Source organism: Carassius carassius, chromosome 16, assembly GCF_963082965.1.
Source record: "Carassius carassius chromosome 16, fCarCar2.1, whole genome shotgun sequence".
Lineage (NCBI taxonomy): Eukaryota > Metazoa > Chordata > Actinopteri > Cypriniformes > Cyprinidae > Carassius > Carassius carassius.
Window position 1 is genome coordinate 12,394,587 of NC_081770.1, and position 15,839 is coordinate 12,410,425.

The 15,839-nt window shown below is 36.0% G+C and overlaps 2 protein-coding genes across 4 annotated transcripts in view; one reads left to right on the plus strand and one right to left on the minus strand.

Moving 5' to 3' along the window:
- The window catches only part of LOC132159576 (CD48 antigen-like), a 159,053-nt gene that overhangs the window by 127,256 nt on the left and 15,958 nt on the right, over nucleotides 1-15,839 (minus strand). The window lies entirely within an intron of this gene.
- The window catches only part of LOC132159574 (uncharacterized), a 30,615-nt gene that overhangs the window by 7,403 nt on the left and 7,373 nt on the right, over nucleotides 1-15,839 (plus strand). Inside the window, exons 2-4 of one of the 3 annotated variants that reach the window (XR_009437871.1) lie at nucleotides 2,620-2,931; nucleotides 3,781-5,806; nucleotides 8,680-8,994. Coding sequence is in view for 2 of the 3 variants with exons in the window: in XM_059569135.1 (XP_059425118.1) it covers nucleotides 2,620-2,931; nucleotides 8,680-8,994 (627 nt within the window). In the remaining variant the exon portion in view is untranslated. The remainder of the gene's footprint in view (nucleotides 1-2,619; nucleotides 2,932-3,780; nucleotides 5,807-8,679; nucleotides 8,995-15,839) is intronic. The other 2 variants (XM_059569135.1, XM_059569136.1) reach the window with 2 other exon arrangements.

The window sequence follows — 15,839 nt, forward strand, 5'->3', positions numbered from 1 at the left end:
TGCATAATGATAAGGTTCATGCAAGATCTTGTAATAATCATTCAAATTGCATGCCATGAACAGCGCTGACATATGTCAGGAAACCAGAAGTGGTAAAACATACTGTAACATGTTGTTGCAGAAATAGTCCAATGTAGGGCAGCACGATAAATCAACTACATAAACTACACAGAGCCATTGTTCACAAACAAGCTGCGCAAAACATGCAAAAAATATGATCGTGGTTTGGCGCAGCTTGTCTGTGAACAACGGCTCTGTGTGTATTTAATGCTGCTCCATGTGAAATCATGCACGTGTAGAGATTTACCGCTGATTACAGAACTGGCTTTACTAACAATTTATCGATTTATCGATTTAAGTGATTTATCGTGCCGCCCTAGTCCAATGCAGTATATCATTCATTTAAGGGTTTATACAACCTTTTGAGTGAAAAATTCAAGCACTTTTCAGTGACTTTCAAGAATTTCAGTTTGGTTTCCAAAAAACACAATGGAACAACACCAGCAGATGGCATGGCACCCCAAATCATCACAGACTGTCGAAATTTAACACTGGACTTTTTTGTTCCACTCAACTTTCTGTTAACATGCTTGGATACAGCATTCTGTGAACAGCCAGCTTATTGGCAATGGATTTGTGTGACTTATACTCCTTGTGAAGGGTGCCAATGATTGTCAGAGACCATTTTGAATGCTCAAGAAACCTTTGCAGGTGTTTTGGATTGATTAGCTGATTGGCATGTCATCATATTCTAATTTGCTGAGATTGTGAATTGGTGGGTTTTTGTTAAATGTGAGCCAAAATCATCACAATTAAAAGAACCAAAGACTTAAACTACTTCAGTCTGTGTGCACTGAATTTATTTAATACATGAGTTTCACAATTTGAGTTGAATTACTGAAATAAACTTTTCTCTACATTCTAATTTATTGAGAAGCACTTGTATAAAAAGTCGATTTTGCACCTGTTACTGTTGTTAATGAAAGTACATTTTGTATGCACCACCCCCAGTGCTACCAAATCTGCTCCTGGTGTCACCATCTGTACTTTAGTGGTGCTGGTGTCACTGCTCTCAAATGTTAGTCTGGAGCCCTGATGTAGTCATTGTCATGCTGACAAAATACCTAGCAACACAGCATAACTCCCTCACACATTCAACACTCATACATCCCCTTAAGAGCTTTACTTCCACTGATCTTCACTGTGGGAACCAGACACTTCTCAATGGATGCTGTTAGTTCTACAATACTTGTCTTGGTCTTTCGAGACCAGTGAATGGATTCCCAGAGCTCTATATTTTGTAAATATAGATAATATAAATTTTTGGACAAAGCTAAATGAGTTTGTTGTGCTTTGATTACAGCAGGTAGTTCCAGTGTGGACAACAACCATACATGTCACTTCTGCAAGCTGTATCTTACTCTGTGAGATAAACAGACACTCCTTTCATAGCTTTTGCCAGCTCTGAGACACTTTTCTAGCAAAACATTAATCATGAATGAAAGCTTAACATGAAGGCCTGATTATTTCAGGGGCCGTTTCACAAGTCCACAACATTTTATCACTTAAATAAATCTTATTTTGCTGAATTTTTTTGGCATGGTTCTTCGGTAATTCATCAAGCAGAATAACTCTATCATGTCTTCTTAGTAAAGATTAAATGCCGTCCGACCATTCTCAGTCCTTGCATGAGCTCATGTAAAGAAGTTGAAAGAACATGAAGCCATTTAGTCTGCTCACAAAAAGTATAATAATAATAAACTTCTTGAAAGTCCACACATTATATAGTTGCATTGCAAGGGGTGGTGTTTTAATTTATCCAATGAGATATGGATTGCATATGTGGTACACAAACCAAAACAAAAAAGTTAGCTGAGGTAAGCATATGATCAGGAAATACTGTACATATAAGGAATAATACTGGCAGTGGGACTCTTCAACTTTCAGTATAGGATAAACTAAACCCAATAACCTGGGCCCACAGAGGTCCCCTGCCATTCTTCACCGATTCAACTCTATGTATCATCTGCGCATGTGTGTGTACATTGAGGTAAAGAGATATAGGAATAGAGAGGGAGAACACAGATGGGAGGAGGGAGAAACGCAAGGGGAAAGAAAGGGAGGGCAGGAGTAAGAGAGAAGATGAGATCATTCACACTCAAACAATAATAGGAAACATCTGTGGAAGGGAGCGAGTAAGAAGGGAGGAGCGATTGCAGAGGGGCAAACTCACAAAATATCTGATAGAGATCATGATATAAACTAACACTTTCCTAATTAGGACGCTAATAAGATCGATATTTATGTCTGCTCTTCAAAAACAAAGAAAAGAAACAATGGCAAGAGAATAGTATTTGAAAACAGTGGGAAACTGTGTATTTGTGCAGTGTGTGCATATCAAAAGATCAAATCTGTTATGGAAGCTATGACATATGAATGCACAAATTAACATGATCACTTTATTTTGAATTCATGGAAACACTATATTCAAAATCATTAATCAGAATGATTACATTCCAATTGAAACACTATGTAAATGTAGCTAATGCAACATTTGTAGCACTGCAAAAATGCCAGGCTTTATCGAAATTTAACACATTTTAATTTATTTTCCGCCAGGTGTTTTTGGTGTGGAGAAATATAACGTAATGGAGGGAGATTCTGTCACTCTGAACCCTGGTGATACTAAAATACCAGAAGAGGATACAGCTCAATGGTGGTTTGGTGATAAATTAATAGCTCGTATGAATAAAGGTAATAATATCAACTCTATATCTGAGGGCAATGATGCAGGATTCAAAGACAGACTGAAGCTGGATCAGACTGGATCTCTGACCATCACAGACACCAGAACCACAGACTCTGGAGAATATAAACTACTAATTAAGAGCACCACTGAGACATACAAGATATTCAAAGTTACTGTTGATGGTGAGTCGATTTTCTGAAAATAATACTCTTAAAGACCTGTTGTTATTTTTTGTAAATTGAAAAAGCAGCTAGGAGTAATGAGTAAAATGTGAAATATATATTGAACTTTAACATTGTATAGAACTTTAAAATTTATGCAAAATCTAGAGTTATTTTTACATCAAAGTTAAAAAGAAGAAACTAGAGACATGAATGACCATATTAAGTTTTATTGTGTTCAATCATTCTTTTGTTTAATCTAATCATGTCTCTCCTTTATATTTCTGTATTTAAAAAAAAAAAAAAATCCCTATATCCACATGATAGGAAGGGGACAGTTAAACAACAGCAACAAAGCTGACAAAGAATAGCTTAGACAAAGATATATAAATGCATCATTCATCCATTCAAAGAGTTATTATTAGGAAGACAATTAGATCTGATTAGAATCAGATCAGATTAGAATGAGACACATTGATTAAGACTGATGATGGATGAGGCTCCACATTGCAATATATTTTATTCAGTAAGATTTTTTGTTATTGGCTAAATTGTAGACGAATGAATTTTCAAATGTGTATTTGAAGAGCTGAATCTAAAATGATTTTGCTTTAGTTGACTGGAGCTAAATGAACACAGCCAGATGATCCAGTATCTTTAGCTTCAGACGTCGTCTGTACAAAATCACATGATCAATGACACTCATTTATTACATTTGATCAGTTACCTAGTAATATAATGCAACATCTGATATATTTATTATCCATTTTACATTCTCAGACTTCTAGACCTAGGTACTAACAGCATTATATGGTTGATCTCTGTTTTTATCTGATTTTGTTTGTTCTCATTTGTTTGTTGTTGAGACAGATGATGTGAAGCAACTATCAGTGATGGAGGGAAATCAAGTGACTTTAGACACTAACTTTACTAAAATACAGAGAGATGATCAGATAAAGTGGAAATTTGAAGATCAAGTCATCCCCACTGGTCACTTAACCAGTTAACAGTCGCCCCCTTTAGTCAGGTTTAAGACCATATATGACATACACCAACTAAAATGGCCACAGTTCATGAACCCTATGGACTACAGACATAACTGATGTCTCTTTAGAAAGGTTTTAGATGTGGGTTTGTCATGCAAGTATAAGAATTGGTTGTATCATTATATACAAAAAATTAGAGATGTAAAATATATTTGCAAAGTAATAATCAATTTATTTTAATAAAATATATTTATAAATACATGTTTTAAATGGTGCTATAAGCACCTCAAAATCACTGGAGTCAAAGCCACAAATCTAAATAAGTAAAAATTCAAATATGAGTGTGAAGTCACCGCAAAATGAGGTTCCCATAATGGTTTCATCTTATAGAATGTAAATATTTTTAAAAGGCACTAGAGATTCCAAAATGCCTGGTAATTAATTTAAGGTAAAATACAATTTACCATTATGTACAACTAAACATAATTGTTGTATTTACAAATTATGAACATTTAAAATGTTTAAAAAGGCCTGAAACAGTTATGGTTTAAGGGTAAAATAGCAAAAGTTACAAACATGACTGGAAGTTTATATTAGCAATGCTTTAGTCAGTGCTTTCTGATTTTCTGTTGTCACTTAATTCTTAAATTAATTCTTAATTCTAATTCTAAAAGTTACACCCAAATGTTCAAATCTGTGTTTTCAGACTGTTTCGTCAACCACACCATAAGTTCTGTTGGCATGAAGCCATAAATGCGCATATACATGCTTTTTAAAACATACATTTTAGCATTTAGAAAGCTGGTTCTTAATAAAATGTAGTATCTACTATTAAAGTATTTCAGGCACCTAAGTGACAGACAAGGAAATGTTTAGTAAACTTGTCTGAATGCAGTCATTATTTGAGCATTTCTGTTGGTGATGCTGGTGGGGTGTAAAATACAGAGTGCACATTTGGTAAAGATACAAATTTGATTCCCAAATGAAAAACTTGCATGCTTGAACACCTGCACAAGGCTGGATACAAACTATCCATATAATCTCTGTAATAATCTCTTTGATGGCTAAATATTTTCTTCCATCAAAAATTTACATTGGCTGCATGTGTGCAGTGAATATTACAGGTTCTACATATTTGGGCTTCACAATGGTCGGTGGCGCTATTAGAATGTTTTGAATTACTGACCAATCAGCGCCAGGGAAAGAAAATGCTGGAGGTGCGGCTATAATGTTCGTAAAACTGTAACTCATATGATAATATACCGTTTTTATATCTGAAACGCCCTTAGAGTGAATAATTGTATTAATTATGGACAAGAATGAAATTTTCAAGAATGAAAATTCTCTCAGAAGAAATATTACGTAAGCAATGAAGAATCCGTCGATATTCATTCTATATCAAAACTTTTTGGACTTAAAAAGGCAACCTAATTTTGTTTTCCGGATAATTATCATGAGTTGTATGCTGATGTTTGCATGATTTGATTTATCTGTCATCGTCAAGAGACAAAAAAATGTTCAGGATTCAAGGGTCCGATGTTACGTGCATCGTTGATCATCTTGATACAAATTAAAATAATGTTGTCTCGATGTTACGATCGTAAATATTAATGCCAGGGCCTTTAAGCTTTCGAATGATGTGTCGTTTGTCAATACTGATTTAAGATTGTTGGTAAAATCATGCGGTTAATGTAAACAAACAAGCGTTGGGACCAGCGATGGTCTCGAGCAAGTTAATGGATTAAACAGCGCTGCTGACCTGAGCTGGAGAAACATTCGACTGAATTATGAGACCGGTGATCTTACCATCAGAAACATCCGAGGAGATCAATCTGGTGATTATGAAGTGGAGATCAAAAACAGCGACAACAGGTTGATCTTACACAGGAAATTCCATATTACCCTTAGTGGTGAGTAGGCCTACATCAAGTTTTATAATGTGATAAGATAATCAAGAATGTTAGTTTTTGCACTCAGATCACTCTAGAGAACAATTCATGCACAGATTAACATGTAAATCGTTTACACTAGAATGAACAGATTTTTTAATAGAATTTAACAAATTCAATTTAAATAATAATTACACTTTGATGGGGCATGTTTCCAATTCTTTAAATTAATAGCAGCCCACAACTGATGTTCATCAGTCTTGTGTTATGTGACTGCCTTACAATGGTTAGAAAAGCTATGCTATGTATAGAGTGTTCCAAATTACCATTGTTTCCGACCCTCTTCATAGTCATGGCAGGACAGTGGCGAATGCAAGTTTAGCCTACAGCTGTATTCACTGCACGCAAAAATTTCAGCAGTTATTATAGGCCTGTCTGTCCCGTATTTCTGTCGACTGAACAGGCCATGTCATTAATTATGAATTTGTCAGTGTTTTGCAAAAAAGAAAATTTCTGCATATGAATAGTATGCCAGATAGAAGCAGAAAATCGTGCACACTTTCATGAGATTGGGTTAGCCTACAACAATTAATTTGTAAGCTATTTTAATTATGGGAATACAAAGAATTCATGAAAATGTTTTACATTCAAGCTACCCGTAAAATTTATACTGAAAAGTATCCTACTTTAAAAGTACCTGGAACGCAATTAAGTAATTTTTAAAGCATTTGCTGCATGGATAAAAAAAGAAATAAAATGTCTAATAAATAATTCACATATCAGACAAAATTGCTTTGCTGCAAATCCTTAAAATTTTAAGGTATTTAGAACAGATTGAGCGACATAAAAATCTGAAAATATAAGCAGCTATACAATTATGTATATGCCATTATAATTTGTGTTTTATTGTAATTATACAGAATTACAAAATAATACCCAAATTATAATCGGGACGCTTTTTATTATTTTTATATTTTAGACATCTATCAGTTATAGTGGAAAAAAGGACTCATTGGAAGTGCCTTTAGAGAGAAATGCATCTTTAGGGATTATATAGTGAAATTATTTCTATTTTCGATTTGAATTATTTCATTTTAAAGTAGTAATAATGCTTTCTTTATATTTTTATTATGCCTGTGAGGCAATTCGCTGAGTTTACGTTCTGAAGTGCTCCTGCTCAAAACCGAGATGGCAGAAAGCGTTTGTTTTCTTTTCTTTTTTTTTCTTTTTTTTTTTATAAAAGTACAACCTTTGTTGATATTGTGAGTGCACACAAATAAAAGTAGACCCTTTATATCAGGGTGTCAAACTCAAGTCCTGGAGGCCCGGAGCCCTGAAGAGTTTTGTTCCAACCCTGATTCAACACACATGCCATGTAGCATTCAAATAAGCCTGAAAGACTTGATTAATTGGATCAGGTGTGTTTAATTAGGGTTGAATCTAAACTATGCAGGGTTCCGTCCATCCAGGAATTGAGTTTGACACCCCTGCTTTATAGAATTAGGCTATGTATTACTCTTACCTTTATGAGCAAAAATGACTGCGTATTTTAAGTTGTTTGAACAACTTACATTTAACGAAACAAAAAAAAAAATGCTCCAAAAATATAATCATATTTCCATTACATACAAAACTGAACTATTTTAATAGTTGAAACATAAGTAGGCTATATTCACTTTTTTGTGAAAAGGGGGAAAAAGGACCCCCCCCCCCCCATTTAATTTTTTTTTATAATAATAAAATAAACTGCATACCCTCCGAAGGAATCCTGCAGGCAGATTCTTTTTTTCTGTGGCAAGAAGCTATTTTGTTGTCATGTTACAAGAAAATTATAAAACAAAAAATGGCATTTGAGAAAAAAATAATAATAATAACCGTGTGACTGTAAAGATTAAAATTGAAAATTAATTAAAAAATAATACATTTTATTTTGTTCTGGTCAAATTAAGTAAGACAAGGCAAGGCAAGTTTATTTATTTAGCACATTTCATACACAATGGTAGGCTTCATTAAGGTGCTTTACAGAAAAGAAAGTATAATAATGATAAACAAAAAATCACAACAATTAAATCAGGTAACTTAAAACTTTTTAAATTATTTAGAAATTTATTTAAAATAAATTTAAAAGTCAAAAATAGAAAATGATTATACATACAATATAGTGCAATCAGTTCAGACATCGCACAGTGCTTATTCAATAAATGTGCAGCTAAACAGATGAGTTTGATGAGATGAGTGCATTTAAATGTGGCTAATGTTTTAGCACATCTGATCTCTTCTGGAAGTAACACTATAAAATGTACAGATATTTATGATTATGATTTTGACATCAAAAATTATATTTGTTTGAAGAAATTTAAATGTATTTTACATGTTTTAAGTTAAAACTTGTGTTCAATATGCAAAATTAAATTTTTTTTCATATGATGGCTAAAGTTATCATTCATGTTTCTCACAGTTCTTTGGCCCTTTTAACCCAGGAAGTTCTGATTAGTGGTCCACATTTTTAGCAGACAGTCCACCCTATTTTTAACTTAAGAGCATCATGGTCATTTTAAACTTGAATGTTGCTTCCAGTGTCATCAGCTTCCAGTTATTTTAGCTGTACAAAACAATTCATTTTGCTGCTTGGTATTGGAAACTGGTATTTGATATTGTTTTATTGTTTTAATCATAAACACACTGCTTTGTGCCACATCGTTTTACAATTTACTGAACTATGGCATTCTTCTAGTTATTTATCTATATGGTTAATGATCTGAAGTATCGCAATTCACAGAAAACAGCTTACCTTGTAAAAATCAGGTGGATACTCAGTAGCATGTGTTTACTGGAATGACTTGCAGTTTTATAAAATGTTAACTTCTTAAAAACTGTTTATGTATTTTCTCTAGAAATTAAGATAATGTCAATGAAGGATGGAGATCCTGTCACTCTTCAATTTGACACTGAAATACAGAGCGATGATCTGATACTGTGGATGTTTGGACCTAAAAGCACATGTATAGCTGAAATCAACAAAAAAGTAAATACCTCCTTATTACATAAAGATGTTCTTGGTGGGATATTCAGAGGCAGACTGAAACTGGATCATCGGACTGGATCTCTGACCATCACAGACACCAGAACTGAACATACCGGACTTTATAAAGTAGAGCTCACCAGCAGCAGAGGGTCAACATACACAAGATTCATAGTTACTCTCACCAGTAAGTACATTTTGTATGTTTTATTTTTATGCTTTGTTATAAAATGTGGTTGAATTAAATTAGTCATAAATATTTGGCCAAAAGTTGTCATATCAGAAGCGTCATTAGGATTATTTTATCTGAAAATGTTCACACATACTCTTTGATTCTTATTACAAGCATTTGCATCATTTCAAAGAAGATCTAGATTTCATCTTAAAGATTAAGCTGCTAGACTAAAAAAAAAAAAAAAACTGCATTCCAGCAAAGTTTGTGGCATGGGTGATTTTATTTATTTATCATTATATTTTTATATATACAATAAAGCAGTGGCACGGGGGATGAAGTGAAAGGCATAACAGCATGTTTTTAGGCAGATTATTACATTTTAAGCCTTTATATGATGTTTTTTTTAACAAGGTTTGGGAGGAGCACGTCAGATACTTAGACTAATTAGCACAGGTGAAGCACACTTAAGATAATCAACACTAGGGTATAAATACAACTGACTTACCTCTATTCATTGACGGTTTATCAGCATTCGGTTTGTACCTGTTTGCCATCATACATCAGACTCCGCTTCAACCATTAGGCGACAAGGTCTAAACTGGGGATTTTTCGGTTCTCCGGGCAATTTGCCGTCCCCAGGATCACTGTAGATCCAGTAGATCCAGTCTACGCCGTGGCCGTGGCCGTTGCTCTCTGCTCATCCAGCCACATGCTTTCCAAGACACAGAGGCTTAACCTCACCTCATAGGGCGTCACTTCCAATTTTTCCCTGGCATCCTCTTATCTTTCGGCTGTGCCAACAACTCCTCCAATCGGAAGTAGGGCTGTGAAAATGGTTGAAAAACTAAATTCTTTTTTTTTTTACTTGTATATTATCAAAATTCGAATTATATTCAAATTTAAAATGCATAATATCAGTTAGGGTGAAGAGAAGCTTCTCTCGTTATGCCACAAAATATTACTAATGCACATTTAATAAAAGCATTAGAATACATTAAGTAAATAATATTTAAAAAATGTTTATAAACCAATTATAATTAAGTTGCTTAAACAACTATAAATAAGACAGTGTCATGTATGCATGCATAGTTTAATACAGTGCGCGGAAAGCCAATTACACAGTGTACATTTTTCATTTAAAAACATGAGATGAAGTGGGATGGGGAAAAACCCACCATAAATTCTCGAGATATGTTTTTAAAAAGTTGATTAATTTTAAAATTAAAATACATTAATTTTACATGGCTTTCTAAACATCCGGCTCTCTTGTGCGAGGCGCGAGTCCAACGGTGTCCCTCTAGAAAATGTGAGAAATATGCATTCTGTGTGAACGGCTTGGTTTCAGTTTTGATGTAAACAACGTCTTCTCCACATTGTTTTCTTATTCTGCAATATTGTGAAAGAACATTGCAGCAGCGCTGCATCTAGTGGCTTCAACTGGATAGGCTAACAAGAAAATTATAATGTAATGAAACTTACATTGTCATTGCATCTCGTGCGCCACTGATAAAGGCCAAAATATACTTGGGCCATCCGCATCCACGCACCATCAGCATTGTCATTTTCATCATCAAGAGGGCTTGCAGACAGCCGCGCACCCCGCCCGCGTGCAGGCAATGTTTGAGGCTGTGCAGACGGTGCAAGTACAACAGCGCATGCACAAGGTGAATGATGAGACAGAAGTGGTACTGGTTGTCGAGCTCATCCCCCTTTGGAAAGTTGTGTGAACGCAAGACAGAACGGAGCACGGAATGTGAAGTATACCCGCGTCTAGCCTTAAAGCAGCCTCCTTAATGCACACCTAAAATTCAAATGCAACGTTTTTGCATTCGAATGTGGATTTTTGTTTTAAATTCGACGAATATTCGAAATTCGAATTTTTTTTTTGACAGCCCACATCAGAAGTTGACCGTATAGACCCTTTGCAAACACGTGACCACGACCACGTGACGACGCCATGCTGGACGGCAAAATCACTGGACGCGCAGGCTGAGCAGTAGTAGACGACCGGGAAATTTGAATAGTTTTAAACAGATTAAAATAGATAACGTTAACATTACCACTAAACTTCATGGCTTCTTCTATTGAAGAAGTTGTAGTGCCGTTATCGGTCGAGGTAGGGCATCTGGTAGGTGCTCACAAAGAGCGATATTTGGAGAAGTTGGAGATAGCAGGTTTGGATACAGACCCTTACCTTCTTCATCCCTCGGTTTTCACGGACCTCGTTAAATCGCCGAGTCTGCCTGACTTCGGCCCACACGATTTGTACCACTATGTGGTAAACGGGGTATCCCCATACACTGGTGCTGATCTCAAAGCTTTTAAAAGTCTGGATGCTTACCAGTTCTTCGTAGCTGGCTGGGTTACAGCTACGCGATGCTACGCTAACGGCGGGGGGAGGTACCTCATAATGGCAAAGGTAAGACATCGATCTATGGTTTATTTTGTATTATTACATGGCTTAGTTGAATTCTAATGTAGAATGCAGTCTGTTATTTCTTGATAAATATTTATATAACACGTAGCCTATGATTTTAGAGTACATGGTCGGCCGTGGCTTTTTAATGGATGCCTGGACGCATCCCAGCTCTGGGAAGTGCAGTCATTAATTATCGATCACACGTTAATCCATGCAGACAGTAAATCACGGTGTGTCTGTGATCCGTAGTAACCACATATAATTGTAACATCTAGACATCTTCTTATCTGTGATTATATTCGCAGTAGCCTATGTTAAGATTCTACCAGTTAATCACAGCAAAGTATTCACAATGTGCATTTATTGTGTTACTGCAGCATTAAACAATAACATCACAATAACATTCATGTAAAAATAATGTATCTATGCCACTTTCTGTATTTGTAGGTGCATCATAGCCAGTAAACCACGGAGTGTCTGTGATCAGTAGCCACACATAATTTTTACATCTAGCCATCATCTCATCTGTGATTATATTCGCTGTAGCCTATGTTAAGATTTGACTATCACAGTGATTAAGATGTATTCACAAGGGGCATTTATGGTGTCACTGCAGCAGTAAATAATAACATCACAATAACATTCATGTAAGAATAATGTATTTATGCCACTTTCTGTAATTGTAGGTGCATCACAGTCAGTCACTGTCTGAAACCCAACTACAACCATGGGTATCTTTGAAGAAGGATGGGACAGTCTTGTGCGGCCACTGTACATGTAAAGCGGGCCTGGGAGAGGTGTGCTCCCACGTGACAGCTCTGCTATACGCAATAGACTCTGCTGTTAAACATCTGGAAGACAAAAGCTGCACTGATGGGCCCAGACAGTGGGGACTTCCTCCTTTGAAAGCGGGCAAGGCTTTGTACGAAGAGGGATCAGGAATTGATTTCTCACATCCTGCCAAAAAGCGTTGTGGTGTAAACAACCAAAGCCATTCAGGTTGTCCATCTGTGAAAAAAGTGGGTGTGTCTGCAGCAGCTATAGAACAATTCTACAAGGCTCTGGATAATGCAACTCCAAACCCTTCAGAGAAGAGTGGTATCCTACGCATATTGCCACACTACTGTAAACAGTTTCAACCAAAAGTGGTGTCTCTGGGTCTACCACAGCCCCTGACTGAGTTATACAGTGCTCAGAACCGGAAGCTGTCTGCCTCGGACCTTGAGAAAAAATGTGATGCGGTATTCAATGATATGGAAGTCACACCAGAGCAGGTATAGTCATCCCTCTTAATCTCATATGACTAAAATGTGCTTTAAGGTGTCATGTCATTAATTTCATCTTCTATAATTTACAATGTTGTAGGCAGTAAAAGTTGAGGAAGAGACACGACAACAGGGAAAGTCAAGGCTATGGTTTGACATGAGGGCTGGTAGGGTGACCGCATCTAGGTTCAAGTCAGCTGCAAGGACAGACCCTACAAATCCTTCCAAATCCCTAATTAGGCAGATCTGTTACCCTGACCTATGCAGATTTTCAACAGTTGCAACCAGGCATGTGTGACATAATGACATAAACATACAGTTACTGTTTTTAATTTCACCATAGTGTAAGTGAGTAAAGAAATTAGATGTTCTTTGAACTTATGTTTCAACTATGGAAATGTATGCAATACATGTTGTGTTCTAATGTAGAGGGCCCCTGCTCACAAAAACATCAAAGAAACAAAAACAAGACAAAGAAATGCATTTATCATTGGAATATTTATTATAGTCAGTATTACAAATTATCAACATTAAATTACAAACATGATGACAGATTACATCCCTCAATCTCTTTGAGTGCCCTTATCTATTTTTAATCCCAGGTGTATGGTGTAGGTCCTTTGCCTATTTATTCCTAATGTTCCTTTTAAATGGTTCCTGTTATATTTAATTTACACCTTTTTAAACAAGAGAATACAAGAGATACAAGAGAATATTATGTGCTATTAAGATTAGGCCAATTTTGGGTACTGACATCTATAGTACTTATAGTTCTTAGGGAAATGAGAGAACAAATCCAATGAAAAGGACACTCAAAGAGCTACGATGACTTAAAGGAATAGTTCACTTTAAAATGAAAATTCTGTCATCATATACTCACTCTCATGTTGTTTCAAACCTGCATGAATTTCTTTCTTCTGCTGAACAGAAAGGAAGATATTTAGAAGATTATCAGTAACCAGACAGTTTTTGGATCCCATTGACTTCCATAGTATATTTTTTTCTACTATGGAAGTCAATGGGACCCAGAAACTGTCTGGTTACTGACATTCTTCTAAATATCTTCCTTTCTGTTCAGCAGAAGAAAGAAATTCATACAGGTTTGAAACAATATGAGGGTGAGTATATGAAAATTATCATTTTAAAGTGAACTATTCCTTTAATAACATTATTTTTCTCATTTTCAGATGGGGATGTGAACATGAACAAAAAGCCAGAGAGACATATGAGGCTTACGCTGCACAACATCATCAGGACCTAAGTGTTCGTGATGCCGGTCTCCATATTGATACCTCCCGTCCCTACCTTGGAGCATCTCCAGATGCCTTGCTGTCCTGCTCCTGCTGTGGCGATGGTATTTTGGAAATCAAATGCCCACACTGTGCCAAAGACACCGGAGTCCTCAGTGCCACTGAAAAGAAACATTTCTGCATTGAGAACACAGATGGTACACATGCACTTAACAGAGATCATCAATACCACTACCAGGTGCAAGCCCAGTTGTTTGTGACGAAGCGGAAGTTTTGTGACTTCATGGTGTGGTCTACATCCGATTTTTTTATACAGAGAATTTTGCCTGATGCTGACTTTTTTACAGAAGCAGTGCAGAATGTTGGGCCTTCTATAGGTCAGCCATTTTATCTGAGTTATTGGCCAAGACATATACATGCCCAGATAGACTGCTGTCAGACAAAACACAGTCCACAGACTCATGAAGTGAATTACTAGAATTGTTGGGTCTTTGTAAATTATAGTGTGGTCTAGACCTACTCCATTTGTAATGTTTTTCTTTTAATTTCTTATGATGTGATACTATAAATAAAATGTAATTGAATTATTAGTAAGATTTGCCAGTGTGTAATTCTACATACATTTAATATCCTTTTATAAAGTACAACAGCATAGTCAAAAGTTTGAGGGCTGGTTTATTTTACAAAAACATCTTTCAACACGTTTATAAAAGCCAACCTAAATTACATTAATAATGACATTAAGCTAACGTTAGCTACCTTTGTGAATGGGTAGCAGTAACGTTAACGTTAGACTGCACAGCCCTATCACACTAGCTGGCACTTGCTCATTACATAGCTAACTTAGGTTACTCATGTTACAAATGACAATTTGACTGGGTCTCCATCTGGACAAGGATGGCGATATGGTATTACACAAATTAAGTAAACGTAACTGGGAAATACATGAACCTTACCTTGTAAAAAATGCTCGCTGCAAATCCTGGAGTACTTGGAGGGCTGCCAGTCCTTTCGGCTGATAGCAGCAACCCATCGCTGCCTTCTCTCCCCATCAAATGGTATTCGATAAAAAGATATATTGGCTTTACCCTGTCTATTAGCACAGCCCACGGCACAACACGAAATAACCATTTTACAACTAGAACTAACTCAAACACGAACTCATTTGGCTTGCCGTCCGTCTACAGAATAGCTCTTCCGCCGTCCGTCATGGCGTTCAGAATTCGCGCGAGTAGAGCGTGACGTCACGTGCAAAGGGTCTATTTAAGCAGTGTCGCATGCAGCCGGGTCCCATCACTGCACAGGCCACATTGCAAATTCATTTAGGTAAAATAGCTAAATGGCAGTTCGTTTGTTGCTGAAAGTTGCTAAACTATGTTGTGACACAACAGGAAGTTGATGTCATTTTTAGCCACATCGCAAACAGCATAGAATACAAAGAAATTATTCAGATTTTCTAAATTTCTGGAATAAAAAAAAAAAGAAAAAGAAATATAAATAAAATACAATTATATTGAACAAACCTGATCAAGTATTTAAAACCATATAATGTACACTTTATCTTGAATTTTTAGACAATTCTTTATGACGGAGATGCTGCAACAATCATAAATCCTTGAATGTGGACATCAAAAGTTGCCATTTTATCTGAATTTCATTACATTCAGCCATTTAACTGAAATAAGCTGTTTAGCTTTCCCCCATAGGCGGTGTGAATTGAACAAGGGTTCAATTGATTAGCCCTTTCGATGCCCGGCATTCTCAGTTTTGCATTAGCTATAGGAGTGGCTACTTAGAAAATCCTGGGGTACGAAACTCCTAATCAATTTGTCAGCTCTGCATAACTTGCCGTTTTCAAACAAAATCACCTCGATTAATCTCCTCTGAGAGAGGAGAAAAAGAAAAAATCCATTTTATATATTT